Raw genomic sequence first — 26406 nt, forward strand, 5'->3', positions numbered from 1 at the left:
ATTATAATAAAGTGAAATCAAATATATAAGTATGCAAGAGTTTTTATCAAAAATTTAAAATAAGTTAACATAAAAACGCCGCTATTTTCAGAGGAACTATTTGACGTTAATAGTGATCTAAAATTACTACGCTTCATTCGTTAGCAAACAACGTCGCATGCGCTTTTTGTTGAAATGTATAATACTGCGTTTTCTACGGCATTTATCCACAATTCGATATTTTAGGTATGCGAGAACATCAATCATGTTTTCTGTCAGGATCGCTGGTTGTAGCTCCGTGAGCGGTATTGCTGGCACCAAACCCTCGGCCACATGCGGACAGACCTTGATAAACTCACATCAGGGATCTTGTCTGGGTGAAAGTTTCAAAGACTATAGCCTATTTGACACACACATTTCCTCTCGATCTGGTTATAACTTTTTTTCAAGATTTACAATATGGGTCCCAAATAACAGTCCCATAATCATTAATGGACATATATAACTAGGGCTGTATTTATTTGCTGATTGTCTAAACTCCTCTGGACAATGCCTGAAGTTTCTTCTTAGAAGTAACATATAGTTGAACTGATTTGCGTTTTTAGTTATCAAAGTAAAAATATATGAGTTGACCATGTCAAATCCGCAGGTGTCCGGTTTTCATAGTGTAATATTAGTCCATACAACGTGTAAAAATGTGTGTTTATATTATTGACACTCAACAAAGTACTTTTTTGGCATTCCTCATTCGCCATTCCAAAGTTAAGTTCATGAAGGTCATTCTGGAGGATATATCATAATATTTCTAATTCCTAACTTTCTGATATAGCAAGAAATCGTCATTTCGTATATATGGCACAGAAAAGTAGTGGGCTCTACCCTGGATCGATTGTAATAGTCCCGGCTTTTCCGATAATAGGTCCTGGGTCCCGGCAGATATACTCCGTTTTGACTTTTGGTGGGGACGTTTTGACCGTAGGACGTATTAACCTGGGGACGTTTTGACCTGCAACCCTCCATGCAATTCGTGAAATAAATTTACAGTACCTTGTCGGCAAAAAAATCAACAAAAGCATTTTTTCACACTATAAACTTCAAAATGCCGGACCATCTTGGCTCAGATCAGAGGAAAGTTAAAGAAGAACAGAAGGAAGACAAGCCAATTCAAGGTAAAACCTGTCGTTCAAATGTTCAGTATTTTAGACTTACAAAATATGCAAACTCATTTTGCTATGTCAGAGCGGTGGGTGGGGAATGTATTTTTTTATATATATTTGAAAGTGAATTAATATCTAATTGTACATGTATTTAACACCAGTGACTTAGAACAACGTGTATATTATAATAGTGGGCACACTTTTCTTACCAGGTTTACTTTTATGGTAACAGTGGTAAACGGCAGGAGTCAGCTGTCTCCATTAGCCTTAAAGGCTATTGGGGGAGGAGTGTGTGTGGAAAGAACCAGCTGCCCAGTTAGCTCAGTTGGTGAGAGCGTAGTGTACAGGCGGTCATGGGTCACTCTGGGCACACTTTTTCTCCCTTTCTCCGTGTGTGACAAGTTCAGACACAGCAACAACCATGACTGTAACTCAAATTCTTATCTAACAGAGTAGCTGGTTCTTACCTTCTCAAGCTGAAAACTGCTGTCAATTCATATGCAACTGCTATTAATATTCATAAAAGATTACTCTTGTCAACTGTCAAATAAAGGAAGTAGAAAAACCTACAATGGCCAAAACATTAATTAGCACATAGCTTTACCAACTGAGCAAACAAAACAACATAGTTCATAGTTCTTCATTATTAGATTTTTTCCGTCTTCCTCATGAGTATATGATCATCATCCATTAAAGTACTTATTTATAGAAAGATCTGCCAATACTACAATATTTTCTGTTTTCAGCTCTCGATGAAGGAGATATTGCCATGTTAAAAACTTATGTAAGTTTGGTTAGAGTATGTGTATAATAAGTAATGTACTGACGTACAGGTATTCTACAACTGCTTTTTGTTAAACAAGTTAGTAAATAGCCCTGAAACAAAAGATCACCATCACTAAAAAAAGAGAAATTCGTAACAGATGTCCCTGTTAGCACTTGAATATATTGGAATAGGAGTTTTTAAATATAATTGTAATCACTTTCAAACATCTAGAAATGCAATAAGATATATATAGGCTCTGTTGAGCTTTTTTTATTATACTGATGATGTTATTATTTTCTTTTGTTTGTGTTTTTGGTAATTATGCTTTTTTCACTTTTCTCAGGGTGCTGGACAGTACAGTCGTTTAATCAAACAAGTTGAGGAAGACATTGTAGAAGGTCTCAAGAAAGTCAATGAACTTGCAGGTAAGAAAGTCAAACATGAACTGTGTTGTCATTGGTTTTTCAGGCCAAAATGCAGTGGTTGAAAGTAGCACAAGCCCGCAAAACCTTCACTAGCAAAATGCTTTTTCTGACTTGCTGAAATTCTAGATTTTATGAAGCAGTGCTTGTTGAATTGTTTTAATGCCAATAATAGTGTATGTTTTGGACTATTTATTCAAGTCTAATTTTGATGCTGGAAAATGATAGATATGATTACAGCCTAATAATGGCACCACTTTAATTCTTGTATTTGTTTCATTCCCATTGGAACTGCCATTTAATTGGAACTGACACAAGACCACTTAGATATAACTATTCCAGGGCTTTTTCTGCCCATTTTGGGAAAAAGACCCTAGATATTTTGGGAAAATTTGTTAGTGAAATATGCCGAAATTAGAAAAAAATACAGTTAAAAGAACAAGCTTTTCAGTCTTCTGCGAATGAGGAAATGATTTATTATTAGTTTTGTGTTTTTCCTTTCAAAAGACCTGAAACGGCTGAAATATAAATACCTTGGTGTAATTATCTATAGCTATAAATAATGACAGATACTATTTCCTACTGATCTATCTCTGAATGTGATGAAAATCAATGATTTCTGAATTCAATCATCCCCAAAACTTTACATCACACAATTAATTAGGATGTTGAATGAACCAGTACAGGTGAAAAGACCTTAAAAAACCCAACAACTTTTGATTGGGCCTTTTGGGGGGGGTGGAGATTGGAAAAAAATATCATATAATGTAATTGGGGGATGGTTAGTCGGAGATGTGAGTACTACATGTATATAGGCCTGTATTCATAAATGTTCAATCAATGAAGAGATTTAATGGTCACTTGATAACCCAATACATACAAAACTGCTCCTGGAAGCTCTATTGTTTTACATTTGCGGTTGAATTTTTATTTTTCAAAGTTTGTTTCTGTAACAGCCTTTATGCTAAACTGCCATTCTCTCTATTGACTGATCCATAACTTTTGATAGTTCTAGATGGCAGTATTTGCATGTGGTGTGATGGGTAAAGGGCTCAATTGTTGCTGGAAGCACTGTCATATAACAATATTTGCAGTCAATAACAGGTGCTTTGTAATTTTCTGACCTGTTCATACTAATAGACACGTTTTACTTGTCTAAATACTTGTACATGTAATTGTATACTATAGGTATCAAGGAGTCGGACACAGGGCTTGGACCTCCTGCCTTGTGGGATCTGGCCGCTGACAAACAGACTCTCCAGAGTAAGTACTTGGTCAGAAAGTAAAATGTTGGATCTAATTCTAAAACCAAACTCCCATACACCTAGGCAGGTTATGAATCAGGGACACTTTGGTGAGAAGTGATCACGAACACGACAGCCTGAATTGAATTATATTATGTCAGCCAGATTGAAGTTTTTAGCTCGACTATTCGAAGAATAAGGAGAGCTATCCTAGTCACCCGAGCGTCAGCGACGGCGTAACCACTTAAGTTTTGGTAAGAGTTTGCGTACCACCTCAAATATTTTCAAAGTCCATCGACATATGGCTTTGAAACTTTGCACGCTTGTTCAACATCATGCCCCCAACCTGTACACAGGAGGAGGTAACTCTATCACTCATTTTGACAAAATTATGCCCCTTTTACGACTTAGAATTTATGTTAAAGTTTGCGTACCACAAATATTTTCAAATTAAATTTATGTAAATTTCTCAGCACATCATGTTTTGCCTTGAAATCTAATTTAACAGTGATCCATGCATGTTTTGCTAAAACTTTTCAATCCATACACCAAAAGCGGCGGAATAGTCGAGCGTGCTGTCTCTGTGACAGCTCTTGTTTTTATTGGACATACATGTAGTACATATGACAGATTATCTGATTGGACCAGTGAATACATAGTTAAAATTTCAGTATAAATTATGAAAGCTTTTAAAATATTTATACTTCGAACCATGCTGACTTTGGCATGAGAATAATCAGTGGGTCAGCTGATTTCAAAAAAATAAAAAAAAAATAAAATGTATTGGTGATGGTTCAAAATGTTAAAAATTATTAATGTTTTGTAAGTTTAATGGGGTTGACCCCATTTTCAGGGGATTTTTTTACCAAGTATTTACATCCCTGTTACTCTGTGAACAAGAACTGCTGCCATATAGACCGTGTGTGACCAACCACAATTCTCCAATTTATTTCACTATAACAAGCATTCTGATTGGACTAGAATTAAACATGCCATGTTTAATTCTAGTCCAATCAGAAACCATGATGGTTTGACTAAAAGACGAAAGAATACAATACTCAAAATAACAAGAATTACCTAGTCTCATATATGTATTTGATTTAATTCAATCAGGAAAACTCTCTGGAGTGTGGCCATAACTGACTCAATTTCATAGTGTCTTGCAGTTTATGAAGGTCTTATCAATCATATTGAGATGTAAATCTTTGTGGTTTTAATCCGTTTGTAAAGAGGTAAATAAGCAAAAGTGTGTATTGTTTTCAGGTGAGCAGCCGTTACAAGTTGCCCGATGCACAAAGATAATTAACGCCGACTCAGACGATCCCAAATACATCATCAATGTGAAGCAGTTTGCAAAGTTTGTGGTTGACCTTGGGGACCAGGTGGCGCCCACAGATATAGAGGAGGGCATGAGGGTCGGGTAAGCATTTTAATATTTTTTACATTTATGTAGACAAATGAAACAAGATTTTTAGGAATAAGGAAACACTGATAATACATAGTGGTAAACTATATGTTGTTCAATGTAATGATACAAGTTATAGAAATATAGCAAATTGACTACAAAAATGAAATAGAAACCTTTATCTGCAAAGCTCAAAGAAGATGTGTAGCCAGCATGTGGGGTTAGGGAAGAATGTATTTGAGAAAGTGTTTTTTTGCTTTGCAGGGTGGACCGGAACAAATACCAGATCCACATTCCCCTACCTCCCAAGATTGACCCCTCAGTCACCATGATGCAGGTGAGTTCTTGTAAAGGATAATTATTTTAGGCTTTATTTGCTTGATTCAGCCTACTAAATGTCAGGCCGTCAACCAATTCCTATTTTCCTATATTTTTGAGAAATGTCCTATATTTTTCAAAACCTCCCATATTTCCTATATTTTCATATATTTTGGATTTTTTCCTATATTTTTCTTAAAAAGTGGGGCTGTTATATTTGAAATAATTCAAAGGATTGATACTGCCTTTAGATAATGTTTATTTACAGTTTAAGACTGTCATTGTCCTCCAAACCATCACCATCATTCAGAATTGCTGTTGTATACACATGGTTATCTGTTTGAACACCTTTGATGAAGAGTATGCCGAACATCAAATCTTAAAGGTGTCCACTTAGATGACCACAGTTGTGTTGTTGCAGCATATTCTGCCTTGATGGAGAGGTTTAAGGAATGTGGGTTAAGTGAAACACAAATTGATTTTTCAACCTTAGAATTCCTATATTTTGCCCAGAAAATGCCAAAACCTCCTATATTTTTGGACAAAATTTCCTATATTTTTTCCTATATTTTTACCGAAACTTGGTCGACGGCCTGAAATGTGTTTTGAAAGAGTAAGTAGTATGAGCATTGTTCAGTGTTTGGTTACTTGCCTTGGTGTATTTAAACTTAGATTGAGGTCATTCAGTTGTGTAATTTATAGCCATTAAACAATGTGTTAGTAGCCAGATAAATAATTTCTTTGTGATGGCTCAAATATGTCCCTAATAGCCGGCTCGCATGCATGAACTGCTAAATAACTTGCGTTCTAGAAATCCATTTTATAGCCAAAATGTTATTTTGGCGGTTGTCGTTATCAAAAGCTGTTAAAACAATTAAATCAGTTATGGTATTCTTCCAGTATAATTCAAAGTCAGACAAGTGGGTTTCTATCAGAAACTTTGATTCTCAACATTTAAGAAATTTGTTTAAGTACATACTGGTATTAATTGTTTAACATCCATTATAAATTAAATAAGTTTTAGCTCAAGCAGTGAAAGCCAAATGTTTTGAAATAACGAACTGAGAGCCTTTTGCCTCTTTCCCAGTTTGAAGAAAAGCCAGGGATGGTATTCAACAGCCATTTTAAAGATAACTTCAAATTATAAATTTATAATAAATAATCTCCTTTCCTAGGTTGAAGAGAAGCCAGATGTAACATACAGTGATGTGGGAGGCTGTAAGGAACAGATAGAAAAACTCAGAGAAGTCGTGGAAACACCCCTGCTTCACGTGAGTGTTCAGCCATGTAGCCTGTTCATAGCTTACAGAATCAGTTTGTCCATTGTCCATGCAACATCAAGTGTTTGTTGCTTTTTTTAACTTTTGATAAAATGGTTATTCAACTCTTTACTTTATTGTCCATTTGCAGGATCCTTTGTTTTGAATTTCCCTTTGATTTGCATTTCCCAAAGAAAGATATTGATAGTCACCTACTTCTTGTCTTGTCTGTTTTTCAAAGAAAAATGTTGAAATATTTAGTATTGTCATAGCCTTGGCATCAATATCATTGTATAAAAACTTCAACAAGAGACAAGAGTAAGTGTTTTGTTTTACCGTAAACTTGTACAATTTAGGTGCTTTAAGAAATACGTAATATCCAGTATATGGCTCAAACTCCTAGGGACCGATGAAATTTAAGCCAAGCGGGAATGCTTACCTTCAGTATAGAGAAATGGGTCCTTTACATCCAATTCAAGCCAACAAGGAACTCGAGCTAAGCAAGTTTGAGTCAACGGAATTTGACTGTACTAAAAACTTGTAGGTTAATTATTTCACAACATCTTTTTTATTTTGTTACTTTCCTTTTCAGCCAGAGAAGTTTGTCAACCTTGGCATTGAGCCACCGAAGGGCGTGTTGTTGTTCGGACCTCCTGGCACGGGGAAAACGCTGTGTGCACGTGCGGTAGCCAACAGGACAGATGCCTGCTTTATACGAGTTATCGGTTCAGAGCTTGTGCAGAAATATGTGGGAGAGGTGTGTTTGATTTTAACCTTTAGTTGTTACAAGAAAGATAAAATAAAATGTCCTGGGCAATGCTGTGACTAGTAAATTCCTCTTAGATAAACCATCGTAGATATTAATATAAAGGTGGTTTGGAGTCATTTCATGAATCTTGGAATAGTTATGACTAAAATTTGTAAGGAGAAAAACATGATTTCATATGTTACCTTATATACTGAAGATTGCTATAATTTGCGAAGATTCTTTTTTGCGATTTTTGGTAAGAGTCAGTTTTAGTGATCATATTTGAATTTGTGAAGCCCTTGTTTTGTGAAATAAAAATACTCCAACAGTACATGAATATTGAATATTTTTCCTATTACTATTTTAGTTTTTGAAATACCGATAACCTGAATAACATGATTATTAAAGCATTTAATTAAAATAAATAGATAATAGTGTACAGAAGTACCTGGCCAAAATTCCTTAGAAATATATCTTAATCATAACAAGATTAGTACATTTTGTATCTTATTTTGTTTCAATAGCCAAATTTGATTAAAAAAAAAAAAGGTAACTGTGTAAATATCTCGGTCTCAAAAACACCTTAATAAGGTTATTACACGATTCATACCAAAGATAACATAGTAGATGAGCTGATCCTGTTAATCCTTGTAAAGAACTCAAGATTATATGATAGATTGGGGCCTGGATGTAAAGATCAGTATGTATGTTCTCTGTATGCTTTCTACATCTTGACAATAGCGGAAAATCTTTGTTAGTCAATTGACATTAGCCCTTCAAGTTTTCTGTGTCTGTTTTCAGGGAGCACGTATGGTGAGAGAGCTGTTTGAAATGGCAAGAAATAAGAAAGCCTGCATTATCTTCTTTGATGAGATTGACGCTGTCGGAGGTAGGTTAAAGCTCATGAATGTTTTTTTACATCACTAGTATTCTAAAGTATTTTGTTATAATAGTTTCAGAGGATGAAATGGAAATTTAATATACCTTTCTCGCTGTTCATGATAGAATTACTCCAACTCATTATATAATATATTTTGTGAGCACAGTGGAAGTTCTGCTTAAACAAATAATAAAGTTGATCAAACAATAACTTTTCTTCTTCTGGAGTTGATGAGACCTTTAATTAAATATTCATATAATTTTTTTGGCTTAACCAGAAACTTTTATCTTAAATTGAACATAATATTTGTTTGGCAGGCCATTGGGTTCTGTTTTCAGTCAAGATTTTTAAAAATGGATCTAAGCTAGGATTTATTACATGAATGCTAAAAAAAGTTATTTGACCCAAACAAAATAGTTAGAAAATATATAAGTAATAATAGAAAGTATAATGGAAAATAAGTAAGTAATAAAAGAAAATAAGTATTAAGTAATAATAGAAAATATTGAATATCCCCTTTTAAAGATACTAAATATACTAATTTGATTAATTCTTTTCACCAGGTGCACGTTTTGACGATGGAGCTGGTGGAGATAACGAAGTACAGAGGACCATGTTAGAGTTGATCAATCAGCTAGACGGTTTTGATCCCCGTGGTAACATTAAGGTTCTCATGGCAACCAACCGTCCCGACACACTCGACCCCGCACTCATGAGGCCTGGGCGACTGGACAGGAAGATCGAGTTTGGGCTTCCTGATCTTGAGGTGGGGATTGAAACGTCTTAGAGCTATTCTATTTAAACATATAACCCCCAGGGGGAAAGCACTTTTAAAATATACCACCCGCCTACAAAAGCAAATTTACCATTTCTGGGTCCAAATTAGCGAAAAGAGACACCCATATACTATTTAAATAATTGCCATTCTCCCCGTGGGTTAAATGTTTTGATGGAATAGCCCTTATTAAAATGAATGTTAAAAATAATTTTAAATAATGCTTTAGCATGTCATTACAGTCTCCCCAAGATTTTTTGATCCTGCTGGTACAATTAGTTTGCTTGATAAAAAAGATGGGAGAACACATGTCAGCAGTATAATTGTAGTGTTCATGTCCTGATTTCTCTAAATTTCAGGGCTGTGCTCACATATTCCGCATCCATGCACGATCGATGAGTGTAGAGAAAGACATCCGATATGAACTCCTCGCCAGACTGTGTCCCAACACCACAGGTAAGCTGTCATTTCTTCTTTAGAAAAAAGACATGAAGTAATTACTGTAAATTGCACAATATAAAAGAAGGATAGTCTTGCATTCAAATTTGAAATTAAACAGTGGAAACTACAGGGAAAAGCGTAGGGCTGGTATTCATAAAACATCTCAAAGTCATTTCCTCAGTGTGTGTATACCAAGTGATAAATTGCGTCATAAATGCTACGTCGGAAGGCAATATTTTGATTTGAAAAAAGACATTAAACATTAAACAAATATAACTTCACTATTTCTCCATCATTTTAAATGAAACATAACGCAGTCTTCGCCGCTTACAGAGCCCCACCTTCGGTCTTTTACCAGAATTTGATTGCGAGTTTAGTTTCTTTAAACACTTCGACAAACCTTTTCACAATACGGCCGTCTGACGGAGCACTGTCAAAACATTATTTTGAAAACGGGTTTGTCGAAGTGTTTGATGAAACTACATGTAATGACTTTTTCAAATTTCGGTAATAAAACAAATGCGGGGCTCTTAAAGCGGCATAGACTGTCATTTGTTTTATTTAAAATGGTGTTGTAAAAGCAAATTTATCTTTGACTCAAGTCTTCATTTTAAGCAAAATGTTGCCTTCCGACGTAGCATATATGACGTAATTTCTCACGTGGTATACACACACTGTTCCTATCTTAAGCCTTTTTTGATCATATGATATATTAACTTAAAAATATTTGAAATACTTTTTCAACATTGATTTTATTGAATGTATTTATTTTATTTTAAAAAGGCTTATCCTTTCCTTTTATTTGACTATGAAAAATTTAATAAGTCAACTTAAGTTAACAAATGACTTAAAATGCTTTATGAATACCGGCCCAGCCACCTCAATTGTTCCATGTTCCTGGTAGAAGGTACAAGGATCTAGCCCTAAAAAACACTAAAGCTAATAGCACAGGACGAAAAAAAACACTTTTAGATTTATATCAAGTCCTATACTCATTGTTTTTCCTGATGTTCCAATGGTCCTTAATATGTGCCGGGTGCATTTTTGTGTAGTCCAGCAACTATGGCAGATATGTAGGGATAATTTTGTCTGTTGTCTCATCACAAGTTTGTTTCTGATGGAAAACAAATTGTTGTAGGGTCTTCAAGCTTGCAAATAAGTCATGGTCAGTAGATGACCCCTATTGATTCCGGCCCAGTTGGTCAGAGGTCAATGTCATGGTGATTGTTTCAAATGAAATGATGGGCTACATATAAACCGCACATCCAATTTCCCTAAATAAAGTTTAAAATAAAGTATGCATAAATAGACTCATGGGATGCAGAGTTTAGCTCAGGGCCTGTACTAAGTATGTATGCCAAAGGGTTCCATGCCAGCAGATTTGTAAAGGAAGATTTAATCCACCCCTATTTGACTATTGCCATAGAATCGTCTATTGTATTTTTATTGCCAGGTGCTGAGATTCGCAGTGTATGTACAGAGGCCGGCATGTTTGCTATACGTGCACGCAGAAAGATGGCGACTGAGAAAGATTTCCTGGAGGCAGTCAACAAAGTGATCAAGGCTTACGCCAAGTTTAGCTCCACTCCACGATACATGACATACAACTAGTGGATATATAACGTTGAATTTCATATTTTTGTGTCGTTTCATAACATGGATTCCATGAGTTATTCATTTACTTTTGTTGGTGCAACATATATGGATTTATGAATTATTATGTTTTACTTTATTGTCCAAGAAGCGCTTGTCATGAAATAATGATAAATTTAATATAAAAATTAAAATGTGAAATGTGCAAAATGAATATTCATGAGTCATTGCTTTCTTCGATAACAAAACAAATGCTTTACTAGAATTTATGACATGAATGTACAAGAGAGGCCATACCAAACTGATTATTTGTTATGTACAGTCATCGAAATTAGATTTTCAATGAACAAGCCCGAATTCATATACTATGGTTTGGCAGCTAATATTTAAAACAAGACCTGCCATATAAAATTCAGAATTTTAGCAAGCCTGGAAGACATTATACCAGAGCAGGGCTTGCATGAGGTTAATTTGGACCGCTGTAAGAATTGGGTTTTAATTTCAAAACCAGCAGGAAAAAAATAAATAAAAAGGCATTGAAAAGAACAAGTATTATTCTGCTTACACCATTTTGCCTTGTGTTCACCCTCACACAACTAATGAAAGCATTATATACTACATTTCCATGTCCATACATCAAGTAAATTGAATCTCTCCCTGTTTATGATATAGTTCCTGACTATGTTATTTTAATTATTAAGCTCAAGAAAATCCATATGACTGCTTCATTTAGATCCTAGTTATAACATACATATAGTACTTAACTTTCACCATGTTAATGCATGAGTAGGGATCTGTTATTGTCTGTGTCCCTGGTCTGTCCCATATGTTATCATCTAAAATAACTTCATCTTGTCCTATTACCTGAAGACATTTGGCTTGATTACATTAAAAAATATAAAACATAATTGTTAAAGATTAATGCAATGTAATTGTTTCAAATTGATCAAGTTGAAAATGTTCTCTTATATAAAATAAGGCAAAGCCAAACATTTAAACTAAATTTTTGATTGCGTCAACATTTTAATGCTAATATTCCATGATGAAAAAATGGATGTGATTGTGTTCACTGTTATGCTATAGTTCATTAAGAACACTGGTTCCATTTAAATGGACGTGAATGTAATAAGTTTGAATAATTCAGAATGAGTATCTCATTACAGAATAACTATGTCCTTAAAACCTCACTTATTTATGTGCTGTTGTCAAATACCGTATGATGCATCTGATGTTTAACTTTCAATGAAAATAAATATTTGAATACAATATAACCCGAGTGTTTAAACCTTGAAAGATAAGCCCCTTGTGTGTGTGTATATATATAGATATGTTTTTTCTGCTTTGCGTTTAAGTTATTTAATGTTTAACAAGAAAGCTTGAATTTTCTAAAGCTTGAATACCATGCCATTGTGCGTCATTACTTATAAAAAAATCTACAATTTATGGCCTTGTTTTGATCAGGGGCTATGAATTACGAACAGTCTCAAGTCTTGAGTTCAGACTTAAGTGGGAGATCTGCAAACCTTCCTTTCATTATAACAGTCTTTCTTGTTGAGTAATGATGATGAAATATGCTGAATTTCATTACTATTCGATGTTTTACTAGTATTCATAACTATTTTTGTAAAACGAATGGAATAAATATGATTCTTTGTAATTTAATAAAAGGGCTTTCCTGAGTCAGGACTTGGACTTGAGACTGTTCGTAAACATAACCCTGGGAACCGTTTTAACAATAATTCTTGGTGCAGTTATGTACCAAGGCGAGATTTTCAATGCACTGTAGATATATTGCCGCTCCTAGAAATCGTGATGAAACGGTCCCCAACACCGCGCATTTTGTAATACTTCAAGCGAAATAGCTTATTAAAAGCTACAAGTCGGAGTAATATTTGTTGCATTTTGTTATTTTCTTAAAATCAAATTATTGACGCATATTAGAAATTTGTAGTAATGAAATAAACGACACGAATCACTTATTTGTTGAAATGAGATCTACTTGGCTACTGTCATATAGAGGTAAACTTCAAACGCCAATACAAACAACGAACGTGTTACGTCATAGTAACAGTTGACTAACGTCTCGCAACATACTATCCTAATGACACAGTTCCTAAACGCGTTGTTTACGGTGTCAGTAGGGACCGTACATACCTGTACAACCATACTAGGGCGAAATATGACATACACGGTGCTATCCCCCAACGAATTGTGTGTGTGCTGGTTATTGCTAGACGATGGGGATGGTGGTGGGGGTGTCAACCGAAATAATCTCAAATATTACTATTAAACACCATTACCCAAAATGCCGATCCCTCTAATTTAGCAGTTGTACGTTGTCGACTTCCTGTTTCCCGTTATTTCAAAGAGGCGTTCGATTGAAAAAAAAAGTAATATTTTTTTTAGATTATGTGCTTTTGGACAAATTCTCTTTGATTGTTTCGATAAGCTTTTAGACTGCATTGAAACGTATAAGAGGATAAGCCAGTCTAGACTAGAGCTTAAATACACGAGAACATATTTATGACTCTTTTATTTATTTGTGAAAGAAACTTGGGTTTTAGATTTTGTAAATTTATTGCCTTATTCAATAGTGTTACGCATCAACGTCCTTCCGTGATGTGTTTATTTTGATTTCTTATTAGTCGTAAGCTTATGAGATACGATTCGGACTAACCGACGCGTATCATGTAAAAAGCGACATCTAATGAAACAGTCACCATTTTTACGAAATATGATCGACATTCCCTCTTATTTAAAAGCTTGAAAAAAAATATGAAGTGATAAAAATATTCGGGAAAATCACCAAAAAATTGCGAAAATACGCATATTACAGGTTGGCGGTCTATGCTGGTTAACGCTAAGTGTCATCTTATAAGCGGATAGTCTCACAAGTTTACCTGAGCACACACTATCGACTGCTAAATATAGGTTGATGACTCTATAATTCAAATACCGTACGGTGCTCAAACAAAATGGATACCTTATATGTAACCGGACTTCTTATAGGAATTCTACAAGTTTGTAGAGGTAGGAATTGTGGTTTGTTTAACTCATTATGTCTAGTTTAATGTGTACAACTTTAATTAATTATTATCTGGTCCAGGTAAGCCGGTAACGCGATGTTAAAATTGATTTTCAGTCACATGTATAATGTGGTTAACATATTCACAACTTAACGTCTTAAGCTGATTATTAAAAGTTAAACTTTACTGTTCACAGTCAGAGACTTTAAATATGGATTTGAAAAGCAAAATTTATGCACAAATTGTGATGATTTCTGTCGTCCAATTTCGAGTCTTTATTGAACAAAGCTTTAAAATGTGTGTCAATATTACGCATTTCCATTGATTTGGCAATCTTATATAAATTCTAACTTTAACCAAATCGTGACTCGTTTTCTAAAGGGAATACCTATACTGTAATACTAAACCCTATTTTGACATTATAGTGCGTTTATAATGATCTGAAAATCGAAACAAGTTATATAAACCTATCATATTTTGAAATACATCTATTTATTGACATTCTTGTCACAATATTAACAACATTTGTTAAAGGTCTTATAGTGCATATATTGATGCACCAATTGTTAATAACAATATATATTTATCGTATAAATATGCGTTTAATGACGTAATCATACCTTTAATTGAATAAAAATACAATAATTCCTGTCAAAAATGAAAGAAAATAGATAACCAGAGGCGAAAAGATGACCGCACAATAGCTTGACCATATGTTGCATGTCAGCGTCCGTATGGTCAGTTCGCGGGCTTTGACCTTTATGACGTTTTTTTTTATTAAGTGTGTAAAATGGCAATATACTAATGGGGAGGGGAGAGAATTGCTTTTTCTATGGTCATTTTTATCAAGAATAGTGAGTCCTGTATTTTTTAATGTTCAGCCGTCCAGTGGTACTTTTGAAAAACTGTCTTAGGTTCAAAAACATCTCTACGTATCATGTTAAAACTACCCCCAGTTCTTAGAGGTGCTTTGGAGACACTTCGACCAACTCAAATAAGGATAACTATCGTTTAATAGTACTTGCAGGTTTATAGTTCTCAAGTAATAACAATGTACTATACTCCGGTCACTTCAATGCCAAAATAACTGTACGTGGACGGAATTTTACTATTCTTGTTTATATGGCAAACACCTCAGGGAAAAGAAGAATCCCGTTTTGAACGTCTATTATTTTAGACAATCCGGTCACTCAACTCATTTCATTCATTGATTCTTCATCCTAGTCGTCAACATGTGTCACACTCGATAAAATGCCGGATCGATTTCACATGTACTAGACAGTCTATATTTAAATAGAAACTCAGAGTGCATGGCCTACATTTTCAATAAGGTCAAAAATGGTTTGGTTTGAGTTACTACATGTACCTTTTTTTAAAAGCAGGTAGGGTACGTAGATTTTTTTTATCCTTTTTTATTAGACTTTATGTAAAAACGTTATTGACGTTTTTTGTCATCGTTGAAGAATGGTGTAAAAATAATCTCCGTATACAGCTTTATATGTTTTAAACTACATATTAAAACACACGCTTTTATTATTATTATTATTATTATCATCATCATCATCATCATCATCATCATCATCATCATCATCATCATCATCATTATCATCATCACCACCACCACCACCACCACCATCATCATCATCATCACGATCACCATCACCATCACCACCACCACCAACATCATCATCATCATCATCATCATCATCATCATCACCACCATCATCATCATCATCATCATCATCACGATCACCATCACCATCACCACCACCAACATCATCATCATCATCATCATCATCATCATCATTATAATATCATGTGTTCGTATATAAATCAATAAAATACGTAGGCAACTATTATCTAAACAGGATGCAAATACATATATCGTGTAGAACATGTTCTTATCAACTCGAGGGATGAAAGCGAAAAGGTCCTATCTACTTCTTTATTTAATGTCAGTTAGAACCTTTTCGCATTCACTCCTCGATAATTTACTGCAAAACCAATAAACTATGATTTATGACGAGTACACGTGTACCTATTTGCATGACGGCGGAGAGCTAGTTCAATTATATAAATGGAACATTTTCTAGTACCTATTCTTCTTTGTTCAACCGTTTAAAGTGATACTCTTATTCAAAATCAATACATACACATGTATATCAAACATGAATTTTAAGTGATAAACCTTGAACTGCTTACTAAATAATGCAATAATGGAACATATCAATAACTGATAACCCGATTGTAACCGTGTATTTAATAGCTGAATATTCACAAATATTAAATGATTGGTGAGTGCTTAAAGATTTACAGTGATCAACGATTGTCTCATAAGGTAGAAATACCGTGTTTTCTGCACTATTACTTCAAATTAAACTCGGTATCCTTGATAAGAACCATTGTTTTCGACATTATTTATTAAGGTAAATGTTATTTGGGAGTAAGAGTGCATCTTTAAAAATATATAAACGTATAATTATCATTTTATATATTTATAACGACTCTATAACTACAGGTTTAAATGTTATAATAGTGAAAGCATGTGTCAGTAGCAGTCAGCAATGCTATTTATGCATATTTTTGGCACGCCTTGACAAATCGTAAAACACCTTGAAGTGTAGCTTTTAAAACATTTGTAAAGACATTTAAGTTGTAAAAGAAATGGAGATTAGTATAAAATGAGTATACATATCAAAGAGCAAAAACTCTAAAGATACCACAAAACATGTTATCTTATGCACAGCACGTTTGCTCAATACATTTAGTATGTGTATGAAGTTTGAAGTCTATACAACAAAAACATATGAAGTTATGTAGAGAAGTACAAATTAGGTATACATTACATCAGTTTGGCAATGTCATACACAAAACATGTTATCTTATGCACAGCACTTCTCCTCAATACAATTAATATGTGTATGACGTTTGAATTCAATACATCAACAACATATGAAGTTATGTAGAGAAGGAAAAAATGAGTATACAAAATATCAAAGGGCAATAACTTCATAATACCAGAAAATGTTTATTATGCCCAGCACCTCTCCCCAATACAGATAGAAGGAAAAAATTGAGAACCGTATTCAAAATATCAATGGCCGATTACCCTAAAAATAACCTACACAAAATAATGTTTCCTATGCACGTACCACTCCTCCTCAACACAGATAATACTTGAGTTGTATGCAGTTTGAAGTCAATACCTATGGAGAAAAGTATACATGTCCCGTTGTCCAAAGAAGGACGGACGGACGCGACTAGATGTTTCTTGTAAAGGCCTGCAAGGCTATATTTACCCATTGCCGTATGCCTAAAATATTCAAGCTATAAAATAAAATTAATGGCTGTATACCTGCACTAGTCTTGCACTGCCTCATTTCCCCCGCTATCCCCGGTATACCGCCGGACCTGGAGGCTATGGTTATAATTGACTGGTGCATTACTTCTTGTACACAAATCTTGACTTCTTGTATAACAATAAATAAAACCTGACCTTGAACGTTTTGAATATTCAAATAATTTTAAAACGAGTTTTTTTCTTCTTTTTCTCTGCCAACTGCCCAGTATACGCTGACCTGCGATTCCCCTCTAGTGTTCCAACTCGGACGTTGTTATATCATTCAATTTTAACACATGCATCAATCGTTCTTTAAATTCAATCCCAAAACTATTTTCTCGTCTTAGTGTACGGCAACCTGAGATGTCTGGAGTGTACCCACTTGGAATGGGAACGGAACCAGCAGTTCGAGGGCTTCATCAACATTGAACGGATACTCTCGTCTAAGTACAACCCAGGGTGTAAGCAGAGGAACCCCTTCGGGTACGTGTATATCTTGGACTAAAGTGACACTCTTATTCAAAATCAATACATACATATGTATCACAAACATAAATTTGGAGTGATAAACCTTTTAGTACTTACTTAATAATGCATTGATGGAAAACATTAATTACTGATAACAAGATCGTAACCATGTATTTAAAAGCTGAATTAGCAAAAATATTTAATGATTGGTGAGTGCTCAAAGATTTACTGTGATTTACTATCGTCTCTTAAGGTAGAAATACCTGTACCTTTTTCAAAATTAAACTCGGTATCCTTCATAGGAACCACTGTTTTCTACATTTATTCTTCTTATTTTGGTATATTAAAACAACATGACTCATAGGTTGGACACTTTGCAAATTGAGATTCAAGTTACAAAACTTGCAGAAATTTCTTTGACCGTAAATCGAACCTTTACTTCAGAAGTATAAATTTAAAAAGTATTTATAAGAAAAATCGCAGTTGATGCAAACTGTTCGATTTTTAATAAGTATATTAGTCATTCTTTAACACCGTTAAGGTCTGTAGTCAACAAGATACAAGATACAAGACAATTTATTTCACGTCGGATATCATTCGGAACACCTCGGCCATTTTTTATCGAAAACAACCTCGGATGTATTTGGACGGTTTACAAACTCAAAAAGTGGAACGTTTAAGTCCGCTGCAAGAAGATCGCGTAGTAATTTTATCTAGCAGTTAGACTTTATGACTTAACTCTTGGGAATCTTTAATTATGTTTGCAATAAAACACTTCACTGGCAATCAATGAAAAGCTAGATCAATAAACACAACTCTAAAACACTACAATTAATTAATGATATAATTCAGAAAAATACGAACTACTTCAACTGATGTACCGGCATACATCCGAGGTTGTTTTCGATAAAAATGGCCGAGGAGTTCCGAATGGTCTGATATACATACATTACAACACTATCTCGCATAGCTATTTTCCTATTAAGAAATCGTCTACCAACGTCTGCCACGTGAGATTATTAATGAGTTACATATTTTGTAATTATTTACATTTGCAGTGGCGCATACGACCCAAATACTCCTAACCAACAGTATCCGAATCAGCAGTATCCGAACCAACAGTATCCGCCAAATACTGGTACTGGTACAAATGGACAGAACTTTATTCCACCTCAGGGCGTCATGGACACTGTGTGTCCGGTGGCCAGTATACAAATTAACAGGTGTGGGTACCTGTTCGGGAACGCTGTTGTGTATCTTGGAGGATCATATAAAGTTGACAGTAAGTTGATTCAATATTGAAATACAATCGGAACTCCTCGTCCATTTTCCAACGAAAACAACCTCAGATTTATGCCGTAACACCATTAGGAGTTATTCGTAACTTAGTTAAAATATTGTTAATTAATTATAGTGTTTAACGAGTAAATTGTAATACTAAGTTCAAATTGATTTCCCAGTGAAGGGTTCCATTTCATAAATAATTAATATTCCTAAGAGTAATGTCCTTAGACTTATTAAACTGCTGAATTGAAATTACTGCGCAATCTACTTGCAACGTTCTTTTATGTTAGTAATTCTGACATTGTAAACCGTCCATATACATCCGGTTGTTATAGGCCGGGTTGATGTCGATGGAAAATGGCCGAGGAGTTCCGATTGCAATGAAATAATGGCGGCGATTTTTACTGATTCGGATTGTCTCGATTGTTATCGCATATGCATTTAGCTCGGTTAAAATGGCGTAATGCGTGTTTGAATCTAGCCGGAGTATTTACGAATACAATGGAACAGGTGTGCTTAGTTTTGAGGAAAACATAATTGTATTATATTTTTAGGAAAACATAATTGTATTATAAAAACAATCCAGTATTTTTTTTCTAAAAAACATTATATGCACGACACGTGCGTAAAATTAGACCGTTCAATCACTTTTTTTGTGTGTTGAGAATGGCGTCGTTCATTCGGGAGCACTCGGTCATTTATATAAAAAACAACATGGGATGTATAAGGACGGTTTACATAGTCAGAAATCGGTACTGTTTAAGTCCGCTGCAAGTAGATCGCGAAGTAATTTTATTTTGCAGTTTTACTTAATGACTCAACTCTTGGGAATTTTTATTATGTTTGCACTATAACACTTCACTGGCAATCAATTTAAACTTAAATCAATAAATACAAGCTAAACACTACATTGAATTATTGATATAATTAAAAAGATAACGAACTACTTATACCGATGTACCGGCATACATCCAAGGTTGTTTTCGATAAAAATGGCCGAGAAGCTCCGAATGGGCGTCGTTAGCATCTGAAAGTCGAAAAAGGTGCCTTGATATTGTCAAGTTTCAAGTTCCAAAGTTTATTGGCAAATTGGCATAAAATAGCCTTAAATGGCCATTAACAAGATAAATATTGCAAAAGCATACTATTAACTATAGAGAATTACGGAATCATAATAAATAGACATTATTTAATTTTATATAACAATATCAGTTGTTAAACATTTAGAAACAGATTGAAGGAGAACAATTTACGAACCGAAATTCTAGAAACTTTTTCGACTTTCAGGACCTAATGACAAAATTCGTAGCAACAGGAAATGAATATACTCATTTAAAGCATATTTGTAAAGATAATTGACTAATATCTGAAAAAGCACCTTTTTCTTATCGAATTTGAACGCTAGTGCTCCTTTATTCGTGAATTCTACGGTGCGTTTCTAAATCGTATTTATAATACGAACAACTTATTTATTTAACGAAACGTTGAATATAATAAAGGCGTTAGTAATGAGATACAGTGTAGTATTCGTTTAATTTTAGTGGAAGCGAAGCTGTTCATGCTATTAAAATGCGTCTTATAGCATCGACAGTTTTGTCCACTGTTTAAACTGACACTCTTATTCAAAATCAATGAATACACATGTATAACAAACATAAATTTTGAGTGATAAACCTTTTACAACCTACTTAATAATGCATTTATAGAAAATACGAATTACTGATAAGAATATTGTAACTGTGTATATTTAAAGCTGCACTCTCACAGATATACCATTTTTACAACTTTTATTTGTTTTATCTTGAAAAGAGCAAATTTTTGCGTAAATATCTGCAAACAAATTATATAAGATTGCTGACAAAAAATCAGATCGTAGATTTTCATATTTCCGTTCGAAAATTAATGTTTTATGGCTTAAACCGTTACCACGGACCTATAAGCCATGTCCGTGCCGTTACTAACGGTTTAGGAAAAATGCATAAAACATCAATTTTTGACCTTAAATATAAAAATCTGCGATCTTTTTTTGTCAGCAGTCTTATATAACTGGTTTCTATGGATTTTTTAATTGGCTCGTTCCAAGACAAAAAATAAAAAAAAAGTTGTCAAAACCTTCAATCTGTGAGAGTGCAGCTTTAATAGCTGAAAACGAAAAAAATATTAAATGATTGGTGAATGCTAAAATAATTATTGCGATCTACTATAGTCTCATAAGGTAGAAATACCGTGTTTTCTGCACATTTCTTTCACAGTAAACTCGTTACCCTTCATAAGAACCATTGTATTCGACATTAACTTATCCCTTTTATTATATTTAAACAATTGTATTAATTGTGGTAAAACTTATTTGGGAGTAATAGTGCATCTTTAATGGGTGTGTTTATTGTTCAAGTAACTTGCTTACTGATTTTGTGTTGGCAAGGATTGTTTTTAATTAGTTATCTAACTTATTTTTATCATGCCCCAAAAATGGTTTGGTTAGGTTTTCATCCTTTTAAAAACAGGTAGGCTTTTTTTATTAATCTATTATTATTGGGCTTTATTAACGAACGCAATTATCATCAGTGGAGAATGGTGTTAACGTAATCTTCTGTTTAAAGCTTTTAAAGGTATTAAACTTCATATTTAAACAGTTTTTCCAACTGGCTATAAAAAACGGCTTATTCCGTAGGTAGGGTCGGAAAACCCCAACCAAATGTATTTTTGTTAGGGCTCAGTATTTACTTCGTTGCGTTTGTAACATTTGTAGCAAACACATCATTTCCAGTCACTTTTTAAAAAAAATCATTAACAAGAGAGCTCTCATTGGAAGTATTGATGCTGTTTTATTATTAAAACAAGCTTTTTCATACATTTCACACGGACTTTATTGTTAACTATATAACATGAACGAATCCTCCTCAGAAAAGTATACACGTGGGTAGAAATTAATCTTAAAGAAATATAACACACCACTGAGGTTCATATGACATTATAAGGACCGGCCAGTCAGCCACCGAAAGTGTATATGGACCGAGGCGTTAGCCGAGGTCCATTCACCTTCGGGGGCTGACTGACCAGTCCTTATAATGCCATATGGCCCGAAGTGGTTAGTTATATTTCTTATATTATACCGAACATTTTATATCACCATTAATTATTTTTAATGCACTTAAGATGTGTTTTATTGAACAAAGCTAATAATGTTTACTTGCGACAAATCTAAGTCGTTGTGAAAAAAGCAAGCCGCACCTACTAGTTGCATGACGTCATCGGTCCATATTACATTTTTGGCGAGGTCCGTACCGGCCAAAAATATGATATGGACCGGTGACGTCATAAAACTGGATTTTTATCAAAATAATTGATATACGGACCGATCGAGTTTATATGTACAAAGAAGGGACACATTTATGTGAGGTATAATATTAATAAATATACTTCAGTGACAATCACGGTCCACATCCGCAACTGCATGGAGACGAGACCGGAAATGGAGAACCGCTGTTACGACCGCGACAGCTCAATTGGTTACCGCGAACTGCTGACCTACTTACGGAATAAGCTAGCCTTCCTTTCCCCTGACATCGAGGTCAGGTCGTTTATTGGTCACCAGTGCATCTGTTCGTCCGATATGTGCTATCCATACGTGACACAGGCTGCTGGGACGGCTGTGGCCTCAGTTGTGTGTGTGATGTTGAGTTTGTTAGCGGCATTGTTTATACGGTTATAGACTGTTTATCATTGTATAAGTTGTATAACTGTTAGTGAATTTCACACTTTAAAAGTTGTTTGTATACTATTATTGTAAATTTGTATAATTATTAGTGATTTTAGCGGTATATTTTAGTCATGTAAATATAATTTTGCTAAAGTTGTATGACGGTAATGTTAGGTGACCTTGACATGTTGGGTGCAGCCATGTTCGTCCTTGATAAAGGTCAAGCTGAAATAACGATGGACACTGCTTCATTTTTAGAAGTATTGTATATGACGAGAACTACTTTTACAGGTTCATTTTAATGTCAAAATGCGCCGCGCCATAGTGCGATGTCTCTTTTGGAATTAGATTTTGTTTCAGATCATTGGAGGAGTGGTTATTATGAAATTACTATAAGTTGTTTGCTGTCATGGACGATATATAGTTTGTTTAGATTATAGTGCTGTTGTCGGCCAAAACGACGCCCATGAAAGGTCAAGGTTATCAGACAATATTGATCAAGCTTTAATGGCGAAAATGATCCTCATTACGAGATATTTACATTTTTAGGCGACAATTTTTCCGTTGAATGGCGGATTTTACAAAGTGCTCATTTTGTTTAATGAACCCGTTATTATGGATAAGTTTATATTGTCACTTGAGGTATGAACTACTGTTATGGAATGATTGGGTTTGTGATTTGTACATAATTATACATAATTATGTATATGATATATAATATCAAAAACATGCAAGTTATCTTTTTAGAACTCTTAACTGTAAATGATTTGGCTCATATACGCTTTCATCAGCAATAAACATATAACGGAAGTGACGTCATCATCTTGTACTGTTAAATTTTGACACATTTTTTATTTCATAATTATATGGCTCTAAAAAAAGTTACTAATCAGTTAAATAACCAGTTTTTTACCCAAACAATTTTGTTTTTTTAAAAAAAGAGACCACATTTTTATGAAATAAATGTGCATTCAATATGTTTAGTTTATCATCTTTTTAAAGATTTTTGATCTTTTCGTGTTTATGTGAATAGTTTTATTTTTAAATAAAAAACTCGTTCACTAGAATACAATGACAGATTTTGGCTTTAAAATGCGATCGTCATAATATTGCTTACATAACTTTGTACATACGTCATTGCACGTTTTTCTGTCTCTCGGAATAGATGCTATTTGTTCAACATGTTCATGAAAATACTCAAAACTATGAAAAAAATAATCAAACATTATTTCGTTTTAAAGTTGTCATTTTCAATCATTCTCCAACATTTCTGAACATGCTTCATATTATACTGACGTCACACATTGATTCGACCAACTCTTTTTTTAGTTTGTGAAAGCATGTTTAGTTAACACCATCCACGTTACATAACATAAACTCATGCAAATTAACATGAACACATGCAAGTCAACATGAACACATACGAGTTAACATGAACACATACAAGTTAACATGAACACATACAAGTAAACATGAGCACATGTAATTTAACATGAGAACATGCATTTAACATGAACACATGCAATTTAACATGAAAACATACAAGTTAACATGAGCGCATGCAATTTAAAAGGAACTCGTTCACGTTTTAAAGTGTCAGCAATCGAACATTTTATTCCGTTTGAAAAATCTTAACAAACTGCTTGTTTCAATGATAACACTTCATCACAGTTTCAAATTAAAGTTTTATTGTTAGTACAGTAACTGAGTATGTGACGGATTATGCTCCAGCTTTTAGTAAAGTGTTAGTAACGCTTTTAAAAGTTTGAGTTATTTTAGTCTAGGACTTAAAAAATTCTGTTCAAATGATTATTTTCCAAAAGCTGAAAAATGTAAAATTAAACAAAATAGCCATATTTCAACGGGGTTTAAGAAATCATTGCCACCATGTGTGAGTCTCGTTTTAACATTAACGTCCTAGTAAAAATAACAATGTAAGAATGGTCACTTTATATCTAGCTTATATACATGTAGTTTATAGGAATGTCCGAACTTTTTACATTTCAATATTATTTAATTATTATTATAGTGACTAAACATCCGTGTACGTCCGACTATATAATGAAATGTCAATTCATAATGAGTTGTTTGTTTTTAACGTGTATCTGTTTATCCGTTTGTTTTAAAATAAACATAAAATGCAATTGCTTGAACTAAAATTTCTTAAAAAATAACCGTATGTGAATATTTTCTACAATTTAATAATAACCATTAATGAGAAACTATTTTAACGTCCAGTTTTTTTTTAAACTGGGTTCGCTAACAAATCGAATCGCTTATATAAAAATATTTCTGTAATACATTCGCCATATTTAATACACATAAATACTATAAACAGTTCTGCGTTGAAGCAAATTTTAATATGATATCATTTTACGGTATATTGCCATTTTAGTAAATACATTTTTTCCATTGTATATTTTTATTATATATAATTGTAATGCTCTTCATATATCTCCGTGTTATGAATTCCATTATTTGATTATTTAACCTCAATCGCTTTTAACAAACAAAATCGCAGCAAATTTCATTTTCTGATTCTTTGCAAAATATAAATATTTTTTACCTAAGAAAATATTTTTATAGAAAATTATTCGTATTTGTCTTTTTCCAGTGTTTTTGTCACCACACAATTTTAATTTAACAATATATGGTGTTTTTAAACTACCGCTAGAATGAAGGTTTAAACAGCCATTCTGTCTTTATAAAATGATGTAGAATTATTTCGGGCATTTTAAACTTATTTATCAGTAAGAGTGCATGCTCGAAGTGAGGTTTAAACAATCACATTTGATATCCACGAATCACTCATGACAGTGTTCTGTACAAACTTGCTGAAATTTGTGATATTATTATGTTATTTTCTTTTTACATATACGTACATGTATTTTTCTTTTTATTTGAAAATATTTGTATAATTGAAGCTAGTTGTAAAGTGTAAGTATAAATATTGAATTTTATAAACCCTTGGCTTATCTATGTAACGATGTATGATAAAAATATTGTCGACTCGATAAGATATAACACGACATTTTGCCAAAGTTCAACTTTTTGTGTCGACAAAAAGTCGACTTAACGACTTAATATTAGATTAAGTCGACAGCATGTCGTGTTATGATTCGTCAAATCGACATTAAACAAGTCTACAAGATTCTATGCTCACGTCATCAGTATATGTGGTATACGCTTCCATGCTTGACAAAATTCCGTTTCTTCGAATGAAATGTCGCGCTATTGTATGATACTGTTTAATCTGTGAAATGATTACAATTAAAACACTTAATCTCAAGTGACTTTCAGCAATACAGTCGAGACTCTAGAATGGTTTCATACCTATATGATTTTATCATAACACTTTTATTGATTATTGAATAGTGCCATTTTCTATTTTCCCATTAAATGCAGACTTTACTGAAACATTAATAATCCTTTAAATTTAATCACTTAAGCACGAGTTTTGAGCATGGTTTACGAAATAAACTACAATAAAAACTTCTTTTTTGGGATTTTTTAAATCGTTCATGCCACGAAGGGTGGCATTTAGTAATCTGACCGTCTGTCCGGGTCATCTTAAGTGTGTTTAGGGTTTTTATGGTTATAT

At 33.7% G+C, this 26406-nt stretch overlaps 2 protein-coding genes across 2 annotated transcripts; both read left to right on the plus strand.

Moving 5' to 3' along the window:
* The first annotated feature begins 989 nt into the window (after positions 1-989).
* Positions 990-12268, plus strand: LOC128203265 (26S proteasome regulatory subunit 7). The gene is made up of 12 exons (XM_052904598.1): positions 990-1148; positions 1883-1920; positions 2246-2327; positions 3513-3587; positions 4832-4988; positions 5238-5310; positions 6467-6562; positions 7143-7307; positions 8100-8187; positions 8742-8944; positions 9313-9409; positions 10848-12268. The coding sequence occupies exons 1-12, from the start codon at positions 1079-1081 to the stop codon at positions 11003-11005; spliced, it is 1302 nt and encodes a 433-aa protein (XP_052760558.1). The 5' UTR covers positions 990-1078; the 3' UTR covers positions 11006-12268.
* Positions 12269-13857: 1589 nt separating this feature from the next.
* On the plus strand, positions 13858-25769 carry LOC128203115 (uncharacterized). Its single transcript, XM_052904394.1, has 4 exons — positions 13858-14017; positions 17701-17836; positions 18880-19103; positions 22531-25769. The coding sequence occupies exons 1-4, from the start codon at positions 13963-13965 to the stop codon at positions 22815-22817; spliced, it is 702 nt and encodes a 233-aa protein (XP_052760354.1). The 5' UTR covers positions 13858-13962; the 3' UTR covers positions 22818-25769.
* The last annotated feature ends 637 nt before the right edge of the window (positions 25770-26406 follow it).

This window comes from Mya arenaria, chromosome 9, assembly GCF_026914265.1.
Source record: "Mya arenaria isolate MELC-2E11 chromosome 9, ASM2691426v1".
In the NCBI taxonomy this organism is placed as follows: domain Eukaryota; kingdom Metazoa; phylum Mollusca; class Bivalvia; order Myida; family Myidae; genus Mya; species Mya arenaria.